At 37.5% G+C, this 22815-nt stretch overlaps 1 protein-coding gene across 2 annotated transcripts in view; it reads left to right on the forward strand.

The window, feature by feature from the left end:
* thsd7ba (thrombospondin, type I, domain containing 7Ba) overlaps positions 1–22815 on the forward strand; it is a 183885-nt gene that overhangs the window by 132203 nt on the left and 28867 nt on the right. For both annotated transcript variants that reach the window (XM_040027377.1, XM_040027378.1), the window contains exons 15-16: positions 6663–6929; positions 7450–7628. In XM_040027377.1, the coding sequence (XP_039883311.1) occupies positions 6663–6929; positions 7450–7628 (446 nt within the window). The remainder of the gene's footprint in view (positions 1–6662; positions 6930–7449; positions 7629–22815) is intronic.

A 22815-nucleotide genomic window follows, 5' to 3' on the forward strand; every position in this document is an offset into this window, starting at 1 on the left:
ATGTAATGGAATGGGAGATTCCCATCAGGGATGTGCAGCTGACAAATCTAAAGCAACTGTGTGACACTGTCATTATGGACCAAAATCTCTGAGTAACATCTCCAGCATCTCGTTGAATCTGTGCCACATAGAACTAAGGTAGGTGTGAAGTCACAATGGGAGATCAAACCAGTAGTAGCAAGATCTATCTATGAATGAAGTGGCTGGTGGGTATAATTCTCTATTTAGAATAAAAGCTGTTTGTAAAGCTCTGTATACATTATTTTTCATATTTTAGTTCGTACCATTCCACTTATGTTCACAAACAGGCTGTGCTTGAAAGGAGAAAGGCATAAAACGAACAGCCATACCCACTGTTTACTGTTCTGTCAGCTTCTGAACACTTACCCTGCCCTCTGTCTTATATACTAAAGGACACAAACATGTTGTTTTAAGTAGCAGATTTAATTTATTACACCTCTGACTTTATATATCACATGCTTCAAAAATAGCAATCCATTTCAATTAGATGGGAGTGTATATGACACTCCACATTGAGGCAGCATCGGCTCAGTTGTTAGAACTGTTACTTTAAAAACTGTCCATAGGGAGGCTGATGCCTCTCTGTGAGGAATTTGCATGTTCACCCAGTATAGGTTTCTTGTAGGTGCTGTAATTCCCAAACGTCTAAATACATGCTGAATAGGTGTGAATGTCTGTTTCTATCACTATGGTGGTATACGATCCACCAGTATACTGCATACTGAACACCACCATTATCTTTTGCTGAGTGTTTTTGGGACATCTCACATTATCATTTTACTCATTTCCATTTGGCTGCCTGGTTGTGAATAGATGTGCTTCAGATTTGTTTAGTGTTTATCGTTAGCAGCATTGGATTACCGCGTGTTGTTGAAAACATTCTGAACATATCATCTTTAACTCATGTGTCTATGAATAAATAACACCTTAATAGTAAATGCTGAAGGTCTGTTACACACATCAGTAAAATACTGAAAAATTGAACCCGTTATAAAAAATAACTCTAGGGAATGATAATATTCTAGTTTTATAAATACACCAATGTCTTAATAATATAAATGTTAATAGGGAAAATAATTATTGTTATGCCGCTGTAAACTGAATCAGTATCTTGTCAGAATTTAACTTGGGTGAAAAAAATCTTTTAGAAAATCATCATTTTTTTCAGCACTTTCCTTTTAAGTGCTCAGTAGTAGCTGGTGCTGTATTTTCCAGGAGAATGTTGAGTGGTGAATGAGTATTCAAACATTACCTTCTGTGAATTATTTCCCCCACTTATCCGAGAGCAGTGTTTGTGCAAGTATCCTGAAGACCTTAACTGCATTTCAATGATTTAGCATTGTTAGTGTGCATTTCACAACCGCTCTGACTCTGAGCCTTCTAAGTAGCTCCTGTGTATCATTTTAGACAGGCGTTTATTGAAATATGCTCGCTCTGATGGTCAATGGCTATCTAGAAACTGATTTCATTCCATAATTTTCTTTTGTATTTTTCCTTCTTTGTGAGTTTTTATGATTTTAATGTTAAGAAGTAGTTTCTTTGCAAAGCTGACCTGACTTTTTATGTTTAATGGGCAAGGCAAGTTTATTTGTATAGCACAATTCAACAACAAGGTGATTCAAAGTGCTTTACAGAGACATTAGAAACAAAAACAAATAAAAAGCATGATTTAATGGGTAAAATTTTTTGATTGCTAAGTGATGGGTTTGAAAAGTCTTTAAAAGTCCACTCAAACTGCGAAGAAGTGTGTTGGTAAAATGTTTTAATGAAGTGGGCTAGAATTCAAAAGGACAAAATTTGTAGGATTTATTACACACTCTGGGGTAACATAACAAAAGTTTTAATATTATGCCGCTAGAGAGCCAGACAACAAACTGAACAGTCAGACTTTTTCATTCATGACAACTGTTACTCAGCCACTGTAGGACTGATGACATGAATAATTCACTTTAAGTGTTGCAACTTGAGGAAGTTAATATTATATGTAAGAATATAAAGTCTATCAGTCAAGCTATATAGCAGCTTTAACACATATTGAATTTTTTTTATTACAAAAACATTGTAATGCACTCTTATTGTATTGTACAAACACTTTATTTCTTAGGTTTGCTTTGAAAAAATATCAAGAATAAAGAGTCAGAGCATTTTAGTCAAAATCAGTGTGAAAAAATATAATATATTCCCAGTGTTTATGGTGACATTTAAAAAACAAACGTACGTAAGTCATGAATCAATTCAACCTTTTGAAATATGCATAAACCAATCAGTAAATATTAAGGAAATACTTTATCTCACAAGCCAAATTCATGTATTTTTTAAAGACAGGTGCAGATGAAATAGGGGGGCATGGCTCAGCATCAACAATGGAACAGCCATCATTTTTTAACAGTTGGGTGTCAGAACATACAAAGGTATGCATTCACATCCAAATGCTTGGCAGTGTTGTTCGATAATGCTGCATAATATTATGGCTTTAAAGAAGCATCAGGTTATGACACATTATATATGGAAGATTTAGAGGAAAAATCTCTATACAAAATACATAATATTAAAATAAGCTAGATATTGCACTCTTTGTGTTGCCTGCAGATCTTTAACTAGTAATTTGCCTGCAAAGTCAAGTTGCCAGTGAAGTGATATTGCACTGCCACTTTTCAATCAACCACCAGCAGTGGTATAGATTGAACAGATTGTTGGTGAATTGCACTGTGACGGCAGTGGGTTCACACTCGATAAGGAATGTTTGCAATCAAATCATGTTACGAAACAGATGGACTGCTCACTGACTGGGCACACGGGGCGCTAAAGACACCCAGGATCCACAAAATAAACAGAGGTGCACAAGCATAGCAGGATTAGTACAACCACAGTGCAACTCTTTTACCAGGTTGTGAGTGTTTGTGAGCTCTCCATTTGGCTTGGGTCAAGGAGTTCTGTTATAGTGCTTTCATTTTACAGTGCACGAGGTGTTTACTTTAATTGTAACAATAACGTAGCAATTTGCTTATTCTTGGGGGAATGCAATTCATTAAAGTGTTGAATGGTTCTATTCATGTGGGACTAACAAGATTTATTTTAACCAAACAACAAGAAAATAACCACCTCAAAAGCAGTACTGCATAAACCTACAAATAATACAATGCCATCTGTTCTTTGTACAGCAGGTTACATTGAATTTTCTTCCTTTTAAAGCAAGACTTTTAAATTAGGTTTCTTTTTCCCATGACTCTGAATTGAATGAGTGAAAGAAAATTGATGTATAAATGTATAAAGAAAAAAAACTCATCATGTTAATCACTAAAAAGTCTCCTGATAGTTTTTGAGGAATCCTTTTTTACTTGGAGGTGCTATTACAGTACATTTATGTGTGTAATAGACAACAGCACATAAGGTAAACATGTCATACTACACCAGGAAACTGAAGTAATCTCAGTACACTTTGTAGGTTATTAGACTTAAGTGGCTATTAGAAAAAAGTACAGAGGGTCTCTGCTTTCTGAATCCACACTTAGAGGCAGCTCTTCGGGGCAGGCTCTAATTTTAAAAACTAGCAGTCTCAAGTAAATTTGCACTTTGACAGAGATTTATTCTCTTCAGATAGTCTTTAAGGTACAGTGGAGCCTGTTCATCTTTATATATATAACCAGAATTATTTTGGGTCAATGTCTGTATCTCTTCAAGTCTATGAGGCTTTACTGTAAAGCATTAAAATCACCTGGAAAGGAAAGCGGTGATAGACATTACACACCTTAGCAACATGTCTTCAGATATCATCATACTGTCACAGCACACACACACTGTTTTGCTAAATACGCTGTCAATGTTGCTATAGTAATGTATCTGTCTCTACATAATACAAACACTCAGTGGCTTGAGTGGCAGCCAATTTGTTCTTTTATTAGTTTGTTCCTTTATTCTGTATTTCTGTGGAGCATTTTATAATGCTGGTTTTGTGCTATACAGAAATCATTGTTATTATTCTTATTATTACTTTAACGTGGAGGTAAACATGATTGCAATATAGTGTTTTTTCAATTTCAGCATAATCAGTTTATCAGTGCATTTAATCTGGCAGAAGGGATTCACATTTGCAGATCTGATGTATTATTAAACAGAGTTTGGAGATTCTCTGGTGAAAACAGCAACCCCTAAACATATTAATTTTACACACAGTATACCCCAAACCTAAGGGACACACAAAATGATATTAATATTAATGTAATAAGCAACACACAAAACAATGACAGGGACTTATTATGACCTAAATTGCATTTTTATTTTCATTTTGAATGGCAAGAAGATGAAATATAAAGATATGTAACCGTTTTGTCTTCCATTTGCTTGAATTGTCCCTTTATAGTCTTTGAGCTGTGTGGGTGGGGGGCAGTGGGCTTGTCAAATTAAAATTTTCTCTAGTACTGACGAGTACATGAAGAGGTGATAACAGAGGGGACTGTTTAATCTATTTCTTTATTTTAACTGATGCATCACTGAAAGCAGGATATTTATAGGTGTTATGTTATCATATGACACAGCAGACAATCTATCATAAGGTAGACTTCTGAGGGGCTGGGCAGCTTGACAGGTTGTATCTGTTGCCAGTCCAGATATTGAAAGTGGCATTTCCAGCCACTGTATTACTATTGTTGTTATAAATAACATTAAATAACATTAAATAACTGTGAAAATACTCGTGCTCAATCCACTGTATATCGCTTAACCCATGTACTAATACCCAGTGATAAAGACGGATGATAGTGTAAAATGTTTTCAGTTAAATCCTCTTTCATTTCTTAGACTCATTTTGGTGCCACAATCTCTATTAAAAGAAGCCGTACCAGAACTTGGCAACCCATAAGATGCGCTGTGTTCTGTGGATTGTAAGTAAGCATGCTGTAAAAAAGGAAAAAATGAATAAATAATTAAATTGTTGGAGTACAATTAAAAAAAGCTTGCCAAAGGGCAAATTTATAAAAATGATTATGTGATATAAAACAAGAAGAGACAGGCTGAAGGAAGGTAGGCATTCCAAACACAATTACAGCACTTAATCGCAATGTAACAGCTGAGCAGAACATTACAGGTTAATGATATAACAATGTGTCTGTGCAGCTTTGTCCACCCATTTCTCCACTATTGTCAACCCTTTGAATCAAAGACTCTGCACTTTTGATCATTATTAATAATAAACAGCAATCACTAAGTGCTAGTGAGAAATCATGGTTGTAAAAGAATGAGAGGGAATAAATGCCCATTATCAGAACACATTCAAGAGATTTTTAAATGACAGATCTTTCTGTGTTCCCTGCTCGGTGGGAGAACACTGCAATGCTGCAGCACTTTTTATCCTTCCTGCTCCTCACGGTAGCACACAGTGCACGAATGTGCTATATTCAACTATGGTGCATTTACATACAAATGAGCTGCAACAGGTTATAAATATAGAAATTATGTTTTAGCTGAATGGAACACTAATCTTATTTGTATTGTCCATTTTAATATTGTCTAAGTAGTATGGTAAAGCAATTCTAGTCAAGTCTAACCTTCGCTGTAGCTGTAGTGTCATAACACAGACACTAAGCATGCACCATTTCCCCAAGGGGGTTTAAAATAAATGGAGAAATTAAGCAATAATACATTTGCGAACAGCACCAATTATACAATGAGGTTTTTTGGGCATCACACGACAAAGGGAACAAATAAGTGTTTTTCGTTGGTTATGATTTTATTTGTTTTTTTACTGCCTCGGGGGTTTTTTACTGCCTCGGCTGTGTTTCTTCTAAAGGAACTCAACAAACGTAGACTAGAATCGCAAAAGATGACCTACTGAGTAAATTGGTTTACATCCAGCCTCGCAGCAGTTTGTGGTATATAATGGGAAAAGCCTGCCATTTGACTGCAGTATTTTGTGGTGGAATCACTCGTAAGAAGAAAGAAATGTAGTATTATACAAATATATTTCAATAAATACTACATAATAGCGTTTGATAACTATACAATAAAACACAGCTACTGTCACTCCATGTTAACACCTTATGCTCTATTATTGTATGATGGCAGATTTAACAGTTGGTTACATTGTCTTAGTTCATCTTTAGAGAATATACTGTATTTCTGCACATAACTATGATTTGGGCTTAAATGTGAGTGAGAATAATGAAACTTTAAGCCAGCTTCTAAAGCAATTCACTGCCTTGCGGAGTCAGCAGTGAAAGGGAGGCAATGATTCCCACAAGAAATGAAACAGTGATCTTATTAGCTAAGGCTCAAATACAAGTCCGTTAAGAGTAGAGAGATGGTGGATTTAAGAGAGCAAGCGGACTTGCAATGTGCCTGTAAGTGTCTCACAGTTATAATGGTGCAAATTAGCAATTCACGCTCAGCTAATAGCTACACTGGTTATTTAGTTTTCTCACCTGCTGACTTTGTAAATTTATTAACATAAATACATTCTGTTACATTTAATGAACACTTTTTAATTACTGTAACTGATGTTTATGTTAAACAATACACCTTATTATACATTCATCTCTCAAGACTCTTATCTAATGTGGAAAAAAGCTGTCCTCGTGTCCTATTACAAAACATGTTCTGCCCATCCAGTTCAGTAAATTTGCACTGTTTGTCCATCTTCTGCTTAGGTCGTAGCAAAAAAAAGGAAACCTGCTTGAATAAGGAGTTGTACCCGCTGGAGGAGACAGAGACATGTCCTTGTGATGAGTTTTTGTCCCAGCCCTGTGGGAACTGGTCTGCTTGCATACTCCCTGATCCTTCGGTCTCGGGATCATCACAGGGCTGGATGAGCCATCGAGAGGTGAAGGAGTGTGGCCAAGGTCTGCGCCACAGGGCTGTCGCCTGCATTAACCAGCAGGAGAACCTGGTTAGCCCTGCACTCTGTACAGAGTCAGGTAGGACTAATTGAGATATGCCTACAAATTACACATTTTAGCTAAAAATAATGAGTATCCTTCATAAACATACAACATTGTATTAGATACATGCAACATAGATTATATCTCTAATTTATTTCACTGTATATAGTAAATTGATGATGAAATTTGATGAGAGTATGAGCAATTTAACTTTTAATGTGAAAGAAAAATGTCAGTGATTAAAACACAACTGTAAGTCTTTGTCCTATATGGTCGTTTCCTTGTGTCGTGAAGCCTTGCTGTGTAAGTCTAGCTAAAAACCAAACGCAGAGAACAACAATTTTTTTTAACACACTGTAAAAAGCTTATACAGCATAGGAATTAAATGCTCATTAGTCAGTTTATTAGCCCTCGGTCTCACGGTGGGTAAGTCCAGGGTCTGGGGTAACACTCACCAGTAGCGTGACTGTCTGACATAATTAATGTGATCTGCACTGCAGCTGCAGACCAAGTCTGAATCATCCCTGCCCATTCTGTCTACCAATTTAAATTCCAGGCTACATTGTGGAGGTTTGCCACATCCCTTGCCCCATAGACTGCAAGCTCAGTGACTGGTCAGCTTGGTCCCCCTGCAGTGCATCCTGTGGCAGCGGGTTAAAGATCAGGTCTAAGTGGCTGAGAGAGAAAGCTTTCAATGGAGGACGACCATGTCCCAAGCTGGATTTAAAGAACCAGGTAAGGCTAGCACCAGTGTAGTATATAGAATCCAATACAAGAGGAAAAAGCAAATATTGAAAGGTAACTGTTTGTTATGAATCTGTCCTCAAAGTGGAATTCGTATTCACTTGTTGCTTGATCTTTATTAATATTTATTAATAACAATTATGGACGTTCAGCTATTACAATAAAATTTACACAAGGAGACACAGTAAAACCACACAGAAATGAGCTCATCAGCTCTTTTGCTGCTTATTTAAGTTCCTTTTTCTCAGACTTAGTCATTTTCAGGGATAATACAGTTTTCAATTCTGTTTTATTTATGTAGGTCCAAATCATAACAACAGTCATCTCAGGCACTTTATAAGGTAAAAACACTACAATAATAGAGAAAAACACTAACAATTAAACAACCCCCTTTGAGCAAGCACGTGGCAACAGTGGGAAGGAAAACCTCTTTTTTAACAGGAAGAAACTTCCGACACAACTAGGCTCAGAAAAGACAGACCGTGAAAGAGAGCCAGAGATTAATAATAACAAATAATGGAAGTCACGTGTACTTCTGCAGTACATGCAACACAGAATTATGCTAAATATGGAAACAAATACTTTCTTAGTGCTAATAGTGTTCTCCTTGCTGTACGCAGGCACACACTATCTTATACAGGAAACATTTGTACGGTGCATGCTGCAGTTTCCATGTGAGTGTTTGACACATCTCATTTAGGCTTTTAGGATACCTTTGATGAATTCTGCTCACATTTCAATGACAAGGTTTATTACCCTTTAGGCAGAGGGACTCAGGGGTGATCAGTTCATTGTCTGGTGTTTTGAGTCGCCAAATCAATGGCCTTGCAAGACATGCCCTTTCCTTGACATAAAAATGGAAGAAAATTAAGTAACAAAAAAAAGAGAGAATAGAGAGGAGGGAAGTGGACAGATGGGAGCTTTTGATATTCCATAGTCAGGTTTTTTTGCACAGCCCTGAATATTTTGTGACAGCACATCTCTCGTGGGGTCACGGTTTAAAGAGGGGAAGTGTTTTATGAATGCTGCCTCTATGCTTGAATGGGCTTGAAAGGACACTTTAGTTTGTAGAGGTCAGTATGGAGATGAGGCATGGGTGTGTGAAAAATATTCTAATGTGTTCTAGTGGAGATTTGTGTACAGATGGTTAAGTGCCCACTAACAAGGTCTATATGGCCCCTGTTGTAATGCCCTGTAATAACCCTCAACACTTAAATTGGAGCTCACTGTTGCCCATGTCCTCATGGATTTATCCAGACTGTGGAGTGGGGCTCATTGTTAACATTGCTAAATTGGACATTTAAAGTGAAGTACATCTGTCCAAAGTGTGGGTGGAGAGATACTCTAACCTTTGTGCTAGTTCTGTAGGCATAGAGCTGCGAGGGTGCTTCCTCCTGTTATGTCAAATGAGGAAACTTCTAAATGGTCTCAACAAGATGTCAAAGAAAGATTTATCCTCTGGTTTATCCTTGCTTTGTCCTAAAGTAACTATCGTCCATTGCTCTCTATTTTTACATTTGTAAAAATTTAGTTAATGTCTGTTAGGAGTATTTCACGACAACGAAAATTCTCAATCCTAATTGGTCTCTCTTCTTTCACAAACACTTGCTCTCCTGTCGCTGACTCTGAACTGTGAATCGCTGTAGCCAAACTCTAGCCTCACACCTACCAGCAGATGTTTCCCCTTGAGCCCCAGCCAGAAGTGATTGGCTCGACAGTTATAAAATTTACAGCATGCCACAAATCATCTTCTTGTCACACGGCTGAGTGAGCGCAAAAGATAGGGGGAGAGATAGAGAAAGGAAGAGCCAGAGCAAGAAGGAAAACGAAAGCGAGAGAGAGAGAGCCACCATGGAAATAATGAGCAATAATGGCTACAATGTCAAAAAGGCTGTGCAGAAGCTGCTCTGTAAAGTAAACTCAAAAGTGTGCTGTTAATGAGCAAGCCCATATGTATGTATATATTTTCTTTTTTTTTTGTACTGATAAATGAATGACCATGAACAAGTTAATCATGATGAATAATGCATGCATCACTCTCACTGAAAAATGTCCCCAAGCTGTGGTGTACAAGTGGGAAATGAGTAAGTAAAGAATTAACTTCATGTTGAAGAATACTAAAAACTCGGCACTCTTGTTTGCACTTTGATAAACGCCACCCCTAAACAGCAGTTGTTCAGTCACAACTAACCAATGTTTTTGATTTTATCCATGTATGGATCCAGCTGTAACACTGACTGTATATAAATCATAGCAAAACTATGTTTAGATTAATTAGAGATAGACCAAAATGTGAACATGCATGGGCGCATATCTATCTTTCTATCATTAGTATGTACCTAACATCCAAGGTCAAGTTGAGTATAATTTCAGTTACAGGTTACCAAAAAAAGCGAGTATATCTGTGTAAAACTCATTAACTGAAATAATGCAAGTTAGTCCTCATCCAGCACAATGGGACATATTCCATCTCCCAAATCGACCCACCTATTCCAAAGTGAGTTGTGGTGAGTCATTTGCTCGGACAGTCCCAGTGGATAAGACCTAGGCCACTCCTGTCAGCTAGCAGCTATCAACAGGATATTGAGTCTACAATCCACCACTGATAAGAAGATCTTCTAAAAGAAAACTGGAAAAATCTTGTCTGGTCTAATGAGTCTTAATTTTTGCTGCAGCATTTGGACGGTAAAACAGGGATCCACCTCAGACTGCTGGTGGTGGTGTAATGATGTGGGGGATATTTCCTTGACAAACCATAGGCTATGGATCATGTCTTTGTGTTCACTGTATTCAATTGACCTCCAGAGTCACCAGATGTCAATCCAATAGAGCGTCTCTGGGATGTGGTGGAATATTCAAATTCAAATTCAAATTTTATTTGTCACATACACAGTCATACACAGTATGATATGCAGTGAAATGCTTACACAACTGCTCGTGACCTACAGAAACAGAAAAAAAGGCTATGAATAAGATAGGAAATAAATATGAAAATTAAAAAGGGTCAATTTAACTAGGAAAGAATAAAATAAAATATAAAAATTAAAGTTAAAAATGAAATAACTGTACAACAACAAATTAGAATGAAGGGTAAATTTAACTGGGAAAGAATAAGATAAAATATATAAATGAAAGTTGAAAATAAAATAACTGTACAACAAAATACACAATACACAAATACACAGTATAGAAATGTATAAGAATGTATGAAGAAATATAAATATAAATATATATTTATAGCTCCTCCTCAGTCTCTCTGTGTTGGTCTTCAGGGAGCGGAATCGCTTTCCTGACCTCAACAGAGAGAACAGTCTGTTGTTGGGATGGCTGAGGTCCTTCACGATCTTCCTGGCCTTGGTCCAGCACTGCCTGCTGTAGATTGAGTGCAAGTCAGGGAGCTCGGAGCGGATGGTGCGCTCAGCTGATCGCACAACCCTCTGTAGAGCTCGTCTGTCCTGCATGGTGCTGTTCCCAAACCAGGTTGAGATGTTTCCCGTCAGGATGCTCTCTATGGTGCACGAGTAAAAGTTCCTGAGCACCTTGGAGGGCAGTCGGAAGTCTCTCAAGCGTCTGAGGTGGTAGAGATGCTGTCGGGCCTTTTTCACCACTGTATTGATGTGACAGGACCATGACAGGTCCTGCATGATGTGAACTCCGAGGTATTTGAAGCTGTCCACTCTCTCCACTGGGCACTCGTTGATGACGGGGGTCCGGTAGTTCCTCTCCTGCTTAGTGCTGAAGTCCACTATCAACTCCTTTGTCTTACTGACGTTTAGAAGGAGGTTGTTCCTCTGGCACCAGTTCTCCAGATTCCTAATCTCCTTCAGGTAGGCCGTCTCGTTGTTGTCAGAGATCAGGCCCACCACGACGGTGTCGTCAGCAAACTTAATGATGATGGTGGAGCTGGTAGTGGCCACACTAGGAGAATAGGAGAATAGGAGAATCACATCATAAATATGAAACCAGCAAATCTGTAGCAACTGCAAGATGCTGTCAATATCTGCCAAAATTTAACTACCTTGCCAAATCTATGCCAAAAGGCCTCCAACCAAATATCATGTATACTGTAATGAAGTACATATCTAAAATCTTTTGTTGACGTTATTGTTTTAAACCATAGCCAACCTTCATTTTTGATAACAGTTATCATGAACCGGTGTTTTAGAAATGACCACAAACAAGAAAAAATTAGTTTTTACATTGTCAACATAGCTTGTGTAACTTTTTGCCATGCAAAATATGGTATTATATATCTATATCTATATATATATATATATAGATATATAATGTCTCCTTGAAATACACTATGTGTTTGTCACTTCTCTCAGAGAATGTGGAGTTATAAATACAAAACTGACAGTATTTTTTTTTAAACATTGCATCAGGAAACACATGACTGCTGTCAAGGGTGCCTGGCCATAGACTGAAGTGAAGACACCACTGGCAATACATGGCTGTCTTTCTCATTTTCTTGAAATAAGTTCCATCTTGAAGCCTCGACATATTGTCAGCTATGAAAATAGGAGAAACAAGAGGGGGAGCTTTAAATTAGGAGAGATTTTAAAGTTGCATACATATGATGTTTATTGGTTCATTTTCATTACAGTTAGTATGGGTTCCCCATCATGATAAGTGTCTCATATATACCCTTATTTTTAATTGTGGAGTACAGGTATATACAGTGGTGTGAAAAAGTGTTTGCCCCCTTCCTGATTTCTTATTTCTTTGTATGTTTGTCACAATTAAATCTTTCAGATCATCAAACAAATTTAAATATTAGACAAAGATAAAACAGGTAAACACAAAATGCAGATTCTAAATGGTGTTTATTAAGGGGAAAGAAAATCCTGACCTACATGGCCCTATGTGAAAATGTGATCACCCCCACGTTGTTAAATCATGAATTAACGGTGATTGACCACATTTTTATAAACCTGACATCAGTTTCACTGCCACACCAAGGACTGATTACTTACTGCCAGACCTGCTGAATGAAGAAGTCAGTTAAATAGAAGTTATCTGAAAAACTGATGCAGGTTAAAAAATCTCAAAAAGCAACACAACATCCCACAATCCAAAGAAACAGCTGAAAAACAAAGTCATTGACATCTATCAGTCTGGAAAGGGTTAAAAAAAGCCATTCCTAGGGGATTGGGACTCCAATGAACAATGGTGAGAGCCATTATCCACACATGGAGAAACCAGGAAAAGTGATGAACTTTCCCAGGAGTGGCCAGCCTACTAAAATTACTCCAAAAGTGCATCAATGACTTATTTAGATGGTCACAGAAGAACAGAACAACATCTAAAGAACTGCAGACCTCACTTGTCTCAGTTAGGGTCAGTGTTCATGACTCCAACATAAGAAAGAGACTGGGCAAAAAATGGCCTGCATGGCAGAGCTTCAAGACCAAAACCACTGCTGAGCAAAAGGAACATAAAGAAAACATCTTGATGATCCCCAAGACTTTTGAGAAAATACTCTGTGGACTGATGAAGCAAAAGCTGAATAAGCGTGCCCCATTACATCTGGTGTTATGAGTAACACAACATTTCAGAAAAGGAACATCATACAAACACTAAAGTGTTTGTAGTGTGATGGTCCGGGGCTGCTTTGCTGCGTCAGAATCTGGAAGACTTGCTGTGGTAAATGGAAACATGAATTCTGCTTTCTACCCAAACATCCTGAAGGAGAATGTCCGCCCATCTGTTTGTGACCTCAAGCTGAAGGGCACATGGGTTCTGCAGTAGGACCAAAACACACCAGTGAGTCTATCTCTGAATGGCTTAGAAGAAACAAAATGGAGACTTTGGAGTGACCTAAGCTGAATCCGATCGAGAACCTTCCAATATGGCTGAATTACAACAATTACAACAATTCTGCAAAGATGAGTGGAACAAATTGTTCCACAGTGCTGTAAAAGTCTCATTGAGAGTTATTGCAAATGCTTGCTGCTGTTAAGGGTGGCCCGACCAGTTATTAGGTTTAGGGAGCAATCCCTTTTTTACACGTGGCCATTAATATGCAAACTGTCATGACCTTTGATCAACAACCACTGATCAAAGCTCATTGATCAGTGACAATTGATCAATGGTCATGAGTACCATCCCAAACAGTTGGGGAATGGCTGCAATCACAGCATTGTAAGATGGCAAAAGATGAAAGAGTGGGCACTGGCCTCTAGGTGTAAATAGACTGGGGGCTTAGCAATTCGAAACAACAACATTGCAGATGTGGAAGCAGAGCAGCTGCAGATGAAAGTTTCAGCCTGTCTCAGCAATGCAGTTTCTGTGGCTGTGATCAGTTCTACTAGCGGGATTTTTCTCTGTGTCACAGCAACCCTTTTGCAAGGATGTTTTTCTTTGCTTGGATGAGTTGTCTGTCAGACAAATTTTTTACCCACTTGTCCACATCCTCGGTGCGGCATCCTTCTCTCGTCTGGACGCTTAGAATTTCCGTATTTTGCTGGTGTTTCCAACGCACAACAAGTGGGTCAAACTTCCTTTGTTGCCTGGTCTTAGACTTTCATGCTGTGCTAGACGAGCCTTCTTAGTGAAGTCAAACACCTTTTGAAGAGTATTCTCATCTGGAAACATTGTAAGTCTCTGTCAGATCCGCGCCTCTTTTGATTTTAGCACATCAATGGTAAAAAAAAATGTTGTCTCACCCGTTCATTGAGCAGCTGACTCTGTGCCTTCTGCAGGAAGGCACCACTGAAGATCTTGTCAGTGATGCTAGTTTCAGTCATTGTACAAAAGAATTGTTTATAAGGTTGGGGAAACCTGCATTCAACTGAGACTGCAGAAGTCACTTGGATGAGTGACGAAATGTTTCTCTCACTGAAAACTGAAAACCAGATGAACAGAATCAACTTTTGGGGATCTTTTTCTAATATTTTAATTCATTTGGTGATCTGAAACATTTAAGTGTGACAAACATACAAAAAAAGTAAGAAATCAGGAAGGGGGCAAACACTTTTTCACACCACTGTATATCCCACATTTTTAAACATAATTATAAATTCACCCAAAAACCTTTCTAATGAAATGATGAACCCCTTCTCATTGATGTAAGAGTACCACTATTTGTAGCATACTGCTAAACACAAGATGCCCTGAGAGATAGCCACTGAGAGCTCACAGATGTCAAAGCTGAGCTCCAAGGCAAACACAAATTGGATCTATAATTACTAGAGATATCTGAATTTCATCAAAACTCCAACTGTTTACCACCAAATGCTGAGACATCAAGTACTATATTCACTTTCCATATAACACATGTCTTAATTCTGTTAAGGCCTTGGGGTCTACACTGTATGCACTATGTGTGCTAAGCGGTTCGTCTGTGGATGCTGTTTTAAGAATTTTTTGGTGAACAACAAGCAAGATGCAAAATTAATAAAATTGCCTTCCATTTCTCAAAGGATGATGCTTCATCTATCCCGTCTATAAGAATGAATAATTATATTTAATTTATAAGTTTTTACAAACAGTGTTGTTTTTGTAGTGAATTGGAAACAGTTCAATAGTGGTCAGCGGTTCAATCTTGGGCTTATTCTGTCACCAGACTGCACCGATGCATCAATCCATGTGGGTGACTGTGTCTATTAGAGAGAAAGCCTTGTATGTATGCAGCAGGTGCTGTATAAATGTCAGTGTGAAGGATAGGGGAATAGGGCTTGTTGCATGCATCAAACATCACAGTTGTTTAAAAGTCCCAAAAGAAATTCCTTAATTATTTTAAAAAAAACTATGCCACTTTTTTAAAAGGTAAGACAGAATTTTAATTATAAGTATATATGTATATGTAAATGATATGTAGATGTAAATGATTAAGATTTTACCCACCATATCCTATATACAATACAACAGTCAACAGTTATTTCCCAGACTCTCTGTTTTGTTTTCACAGAGTCAAAAGAAGGTATGTTGTGCTTTCTTGGCCATTGCTTGATCTCTTGGCTCCGTTCACATGGGTGTTTATGTATTTGTCGGTAAGCTACGGGGCTGCTGATCCTACTGGGTAACAGTATCTTGCTTTAGAGAAAAGAAAATGAAAATGGTGACACACAGTTTTAAATAGGCCTTAATTTACTGACAATTTGTTTTTTTATCTCAACCACACATTTACTGATGAGAAATGTCATGGTGTCTGCTGGTATTGCTGCCAAGCTAAGCTCTAATGGTGCTGCTGTTTATGGTACCCAAGCTCACTCTGTTTTTCAGTAACACATGTAAATGTGTGATGCTGTTGGCTGTTGCAGGATTAAATTTCTACTAGTCTTGTCAGCACTTGTTTTTGATATTTATCTAGTCTTCCCTCATGGCTTAGCTCTTGTTGATAAATCTTTAATACATTTGGTGTAATTGGCTTCAAGTGTTTTAGTTTATCAGATTTTCTCTACAGATTTTAAATCTTATTTTGAAAGGATAATTAACTCTGTTCACTTAGTAAATGATTAAAAGATGTGTCTGTTGTTCATGCATTATACAATTTGACCTAAACCACGGTCCCGTTAAAGTTGTGAGGATTAGCTAATCACACTTCATGAACATGTGACCGTTATTACTGTCTCTATGCCAAAACTGAAGTTATAAACAAGTTTAAAAAATAATTGAGTCTGCATATGTTTGCTGGGAAATTGGAGTTCTGGGAGTTTTACCTACCTTAGAGCCTGCATTGTGTGCTGTTCTCCTACTAGCCAGACTAAATAAAATACTGTTCAACCTACACATCGAATCTAACATTCTTACCAACACACATTGTCTGCTGAAGCTAGCTAAATATGTTGACAGTTGCTTTTAGAAACTGTTGGGTTGTTTGGCTGTGTTTTGTTTTTTGAGTCGTTACCCATTTTCATTGTAAAGAACCTTCAATTCACTGAATCTGAATGAACAGCCTTGTACACATAAGAATTCATCCTGCTACTTCTTTATGCAGTCACATTATCAAGAATACTACTGGTCCAGTTCCACTAGCAGACACACATGCTCATACTGTCTCCACTTTGTTTGCCAGATGATGGAATATATTTCAGCTCATAAGGTGTTCCTTCTCTTCTGCAAACATTCTCATTCCTATCATTCTGGTACAAGTTTATCTTGTTTTGATCTGTCCAAAGAGTTTTCAAAGATTGTTTTTGTTTTCCAGGACTTTTCAATGTTTTCTGGGGTTGCAGAAAATTTCTGAAAAAGCCTGGCTTCCTATTCTTTAGTGTAACCAGTGGTCTGCATTTTGCCATCGCATCTACATTGTAGACTTTTATAATAATATACCTACTTCCTCTGGAGTGTTCTTAGTTATAAACAAGACTTGGAAACAATACATTTTAGCATTCCATGTTTCTGGAGTCCTTTTGATGTTGTTAAGCTAGCCAGTGCATTCCCTGTTTTTAAGAATGCACCAGATTATCGATTTGCCCACACCTAAGCCTGGTCATTTCAGTTCATTGTCAAGATACTTTTGAGCCTTTGAAAATGAGGGCCTATGTATAAAAATGGCTGTAATTCCTACAACTTAACTGCAGTGGTGTACTGAGGCAAAATATAAAAAAATTATATTTCTTAGCACAAATTTTATGGACCTAATTGTAGGATTCTGCCCAAGGAATAAAACCAACACGTGGTCTTTAGCTATAGATATGTACACATATAGTTGAATACAATTAATATGAATTCCATCTATCCATCCATCGTTTATTTTTTTGATAAATTATGTTTTAAAATTATATATAATATATTACTGTTATTTATCTTACAGTTATGGAGTAACCAATAGAAAAATGCAAGCTTTTTAACGTGAGGCAGTTGTTGCATACTGATGTGTGAAGGGAGCAGAACCCACGGGGATTACTACACTGACAGACAGTTGCTTTCATATATCCCAGAGATGAGAGAGCCACATCATGTTCATATGACGTTGGGAATGCACAACTCTGCGAGCTGTTGGATATACATCTTCCACAAGCAGCCAAAACTTGCCCATAATGCCTTTAGCCATTTTAGCTGGGTTTGTCAGGTCAGATTCAGTCATCTCAGAATGTCATTTTTTTTTACTGAAAAATTCTCAAGCCAGAAAGCCTTTCATGTTACTGTGACAGCCAGCAGCTGTGAGTCATCATGTCCTTTGCTTCAGGATAACTGCATAACGAAAAATGTTTTTAATATGACGAATAGGAAATGTTATATAACTTATAGTCTAACATATTTTTGTTTTATTTTATAAAACAAGTCTGTCTTCATTTGCGCATCAAATAAGGTTGCACAACAAATATAATGAGCAAAACAGTTTACATAGCATGTAAGATGTAGTGGTGCAATGTACTGAGCAGAAGGCAAATTGAAGCCATAAGCAAATATTTAATTATTTTTGTGCAGACTGTGTGCATATGCTCATCCGTTGCACAGAACTTTGAAAACAAAGGTTATACCTGCTTTTGGCAGTAATATGCCACCACTTTGTACTGTCGTGAAAAGTACCATGAATCAATATTGATATGATAAATCTTGCAGGAACCTTGGCTTGTACTGAAGACACACAAGTGGGCCGTTGTACTTCCTCAGAGTAAATAGGGGTGCAGTGGTGACAGACACTGTATCAGCCATTATATGCAATATTTTCTACGTACTGTGTCGACCTATAAGTGCTTTTGAGAGCTCTTTGTATGCCAGATTGTATGACCTACCATAACAGAGGCACCCCTGTCTTGTTGTTTCGAAAATCTTCAATAATGACTGTTCACAGTGCAGCAAAAATAAAGCCCAAAGTACACAATTATTGCGACATTATTCAGTAATATAAGCTGCTTTGCTTACCTTATTCAAGTGCAAATTTGAGATTTGGCAAGTACAGCATCGGCTATGCTTACCGTAAAAGCACTTGATTGTTCGTACTTTCAGGCATTTTACTTCTCGGGCTCTGTGAATAAATTGATAGCTGCTGCTTTGATGTTACTAGCTGTTCTGCTTTGTCGTAAATGTTCTTAGGGACGCTCTTCATCGCCGTGACAGGTGTTATGTTATAGTTATGAGTGTGTCATGTTGGTAATTTCCATACTTCTGTAAATAATTTGTTGAAAGTGTTTATATTATTGTGGCATATACTATGTGCATCTATCCTTGCCAGTATGGTGGTGTTAACTCATTTTCATCTTATCACTGCATGAAGTTTATTTAGAATATTATTATATTATAACATTCACACACAGCGATTCTTTTGCACCAAAGATTTAATATAGACTATGAAATGAAAATAGAACATGCTTGAGTTGAGCATTTACAGAAAGCTATTGTCTTTTTTTTTTTAAATTCTATGTATGATGAACTGAGGCACACTGCATGATGACATTGTAGTGACCCATCAGTCGCAAATTATTCTGGCCTAAAGCATACCCTGCTGTATTGTCCTTTTGATTACAGCTGACAAAATGAATGCCCTGTATTGAATAAAATTTCAAACTAGTGGTTGAGATCATAAGCAAATCAAGAATGTTTTTAAAAGGTTAAAGAGAACCAAAGTTTCACAGTGTGACTCTAAAACCTCTAAAACCTACATTCATTTTTATATGCAGTGTATGGGTACACCCCGTTCTGTTGGAATCATTAGTGTATACAGTTAATTTTCCTCAGTCAAGTCTCGTTCATCCTTCTGTTGAAAATCAAACACAGCCCATAGCAACTCAAGGGAATGGATGGATCCCAAATTGCAGGATTGATGTTAGATATCTTGTGCTTACCTGGCTGCAGCCAGATGGTGAACTCATCATTGGCTTCATTAGAAAGACAGACTTTTGTAGTCATATTCTGATGGAGCTTCTGATGACCATTGAGGTGTAATTAACTAAGGGCATTGCTTGGGTAAATGATATTCAACCCCTGTAAGCCAGACCCTGCATATTTGTTAAGAAAGTTTGAAGTGCTGCCATTATTCTCAAACAGACTACATTTTAAAGCCCTTCGAAAGTCTCTAGCCAACCAGATGATCAAAAGCAAATTGAAAGTTGGGACACTGTGTGAAATGTAAATTGAAATAAAAATACAATGACTTGCAAATCTCATAAACCCCTATATCAATTCTTTAACTGATACAATTCATGAAAAATCTGAAGAAAAAAAATCATTTTTAATTTGATTGCAGCAACACATCTCAAAAAAGTTGGGACGGGCAATAAAAGGCTGGGAAAGTAAGTGGAACTAAAGAGGAAGTAGTTAGTAGTAAGTAGTTAGGTTCATTTGCAACAGGTCAATAAAAGTTCACTGTGCCACAAATGCAGGTGAAAGTGCTATCATACAAAGGAGCATTATGTGAGCATGATAGAGAAATGTTGCTGTCTTCCATGGCCTAAGCGCCTTAAAAATGGACTGAGGAAAAGTTAAATGTTGTTGTCACACAAATTGAAATTTGAAATTCTTTTTGTAAAACATGGATGGACACTATGTCCTTCGGACTACCCTCCTGAGACCGAGCCTATTCATTTATGTCTGCTGTAACGGACATTTCTTTTTGGTCTATATCTTTTGAATTATTTGAGTTTCCCCACTAAGTCCTGATGTGCTAAATAGTCCCCTATTTAACACATCACGACTGTGGCCTTTCCAATGATATTTCATGTGTTTGGGTGACCTTGTTTGGCTCCAAAAAGAAATCACAAAACAAGTTAATCTGAACGATACTTTTTTCCTGAGTTCTCAGGAAGTTATTGGTAAGTGGGCCCAACCAGCTTGTTTTCAATGCTGGGTTCAAAAGCCAGTTTGGGGTGATGGTTTGGGGTGCACAAGTGCCTGAGGAGCTCATACCCAGAACATCCGGACAAGCACCATCAATGCTGTACACATCTTTTTTTAGAAGACCTTGCGAGACAATGCCAGACAACATACTGCATCTTTTTTTCCCCAAGTGGTACATTTTGTTTGAACTATTGGTATGTTAAAATGTTCTATTGAATCTATAAGATATGTAGACCATTGCATTCTGTTTTTTTTTTTTTTAATTTTACACAATATTTACGCACCTTTTCAGAAATGGGGTTATAAAAAAGGTTAGCTGTACCAATTAAATAACCTAACAACTGTTAGTATCCAGCGACAACCAGGCAAAGGCTGTGAAGTGACGGTGCTAAGCACTGCACTACTGTGCTACCCATTTAGCAGTAGCTTGATAATATGTGATTTTCACTTCTCATCTTTTATATTGAAGTTGTCTAAGAGATAGTCTATTTTCCATTTAGATTCAAAACAGTTGGCAAAATAGCTAAATTAATTAATTACAAATGAGATAAACAGGTGTGTTTGCTGATAAATCAGAAACGCATGTCGATGGCCAATGCAAAAGGATGTTTCTGTCAACAAATAGAATTGTTCCAGGAGTTAAAGGTTGTGGGTAAAATGATGGAACGTCTTTAATTAAATATGTCTTGGATGAAACCAAATTCTTGAGACTTTCAAAAAACGAACTCTGAATTTATATTCAAAAGTCAGCTTCCAGGTGTTTCTTTTACTTTAGCTTCACAGGGTGTTGCTGTCACATTGTCACACCTCCAGTGTTTCTTTGAGCTTCCTAAAGCCATTTTGCACTAATAAACATTTCAAAACTGTGAGGAATATGCCCAGTAGTGAGATAAATTATTTTCTTGCACTGTTATTTGATGTAGTATTTTTGTGACTAATGGGTGAAAGTGGAAGAAGAAAAGTTCACATAGAAGGAAATAACAATATTTATGGGAAATACTGCAGAAAGGTCATGTTTTTCAGAAGCCAGCCACTACCCTGACACATCCTGGAATCATCCATGGCATTTCAGCTGCGCACACAACAACGGAGCATGGGAATTATGTGGCAAGTTTTTTGTGTTATAAGCAATGGAAATGCAGCAGTGAACAAGAAGCTCATGGTAGAACTGCTGTCATGTCCAAAGCAAGTTATAGAGAAAAAATAATAATAAATAATGAATTGTTTTCTTTTTGTAGTACCTTTGGTAGTTAATGGAATGAAACCTCAAAACCACTGACCAACCTCTTTTTAAAAATTTGTATGCCACGACCACCAGACAAAACGGGGATGGGTCTTTGTTATGACATCAGCTGGCCAGACCACAAGTCCTGAAAAAATGGCCATTGCTCCCACATCTGTGGGATCTCTGAGACTGGTGCTTATACACGTCTGTTTTTGTTACTGTCTGCAAATTATTTGTCAAATTTCCCATATACATACACATATTCTCATATCACGTGAATTTTTAGACATACTCCCAGTTTTGTAAATATGCAGAAGTTATAGATAAGGTTAAACACCACAGTCAGTGTGAACTTGTCCTTTTTAGCTCACTGTATGGCTTCAGAAGTGTTTACAGTTGGACTCTTTTATTTGAAACAGAATTTCTTCACATACACTAGTGATATAAATTGCAAAAGACAAGGGCGGATGCTGAGGCTCTTGTATGTGGAAAAAGATATTTGACCACATCTATTATTATGGTGCAAGGTTAAGTACTTGCAAAATGTCTCTGCTAATGTATTCCTGTCTTGGTGAGCTAGGTTCTTGTAATAGATTACAAAATAAATGAGAAAAGGAGATTATTTCAAAGCATGATTGCCAATCAATTTGTGTAATTACAGAAAGTCACGGCGTTGCCCTGCAGTAGAGCCAACACAGCAGTGGGTCCAAAGGGGATGTTAGACAGACTGTAAATCTTGTAAGGGCTTTGGTTCATGAAAGTGTTTGATAGTAAGAAAACTAATTGGAAGACAGTTATGAGAGAGAGAGAGGGTGAGGATAATAAGAACCAACTCAATGGTCAATGACCAACTGTTAAAATTAAGTGCAGCTACGGTCAGGTCTCTGTCGGCCATGTGCTTTTGTGATGCTCGCAACATAAAACAACTACAGTGGTTTAAACAATGCTTAAACAATGCTCTTCTATTGTGGCTACTATACATGGCTATACAGTATAGCGTGTTATAGTATAAAGTGTTATAAGTTTGTCTGGTGTAAAACCAGTATAAACAGCATAGTGTCAATGTTAGGGGATCAACATCAGCCACCATAGCTTGTGAAAGTACTGACATCTTGTTGAATTCAGTTGTGTAAATCCAGGAAGAGCAGCAGGTCTGCAGATCACATAAGAAAACCTACTGAAGCTCACTTGCTGAATCCCCCGGTATCTCCTGACTCATTTTACTGT

Source organism: Simochromis diagramma, unplaced genomic scaffold, assembly GCF_900408965.1.
Source record: "Simochromis diagramma unplaced genomic scaffold, fSimDia1.1 OVJJ01000343.1, whole genome shotgun sequence".
Classification (NCBI taxonomy): Eukaryota; Metazoa; Chordata; class Actinopteri; order Cichliformes; family Cichlidae; genus Simochromis; species Simochromis diagramma.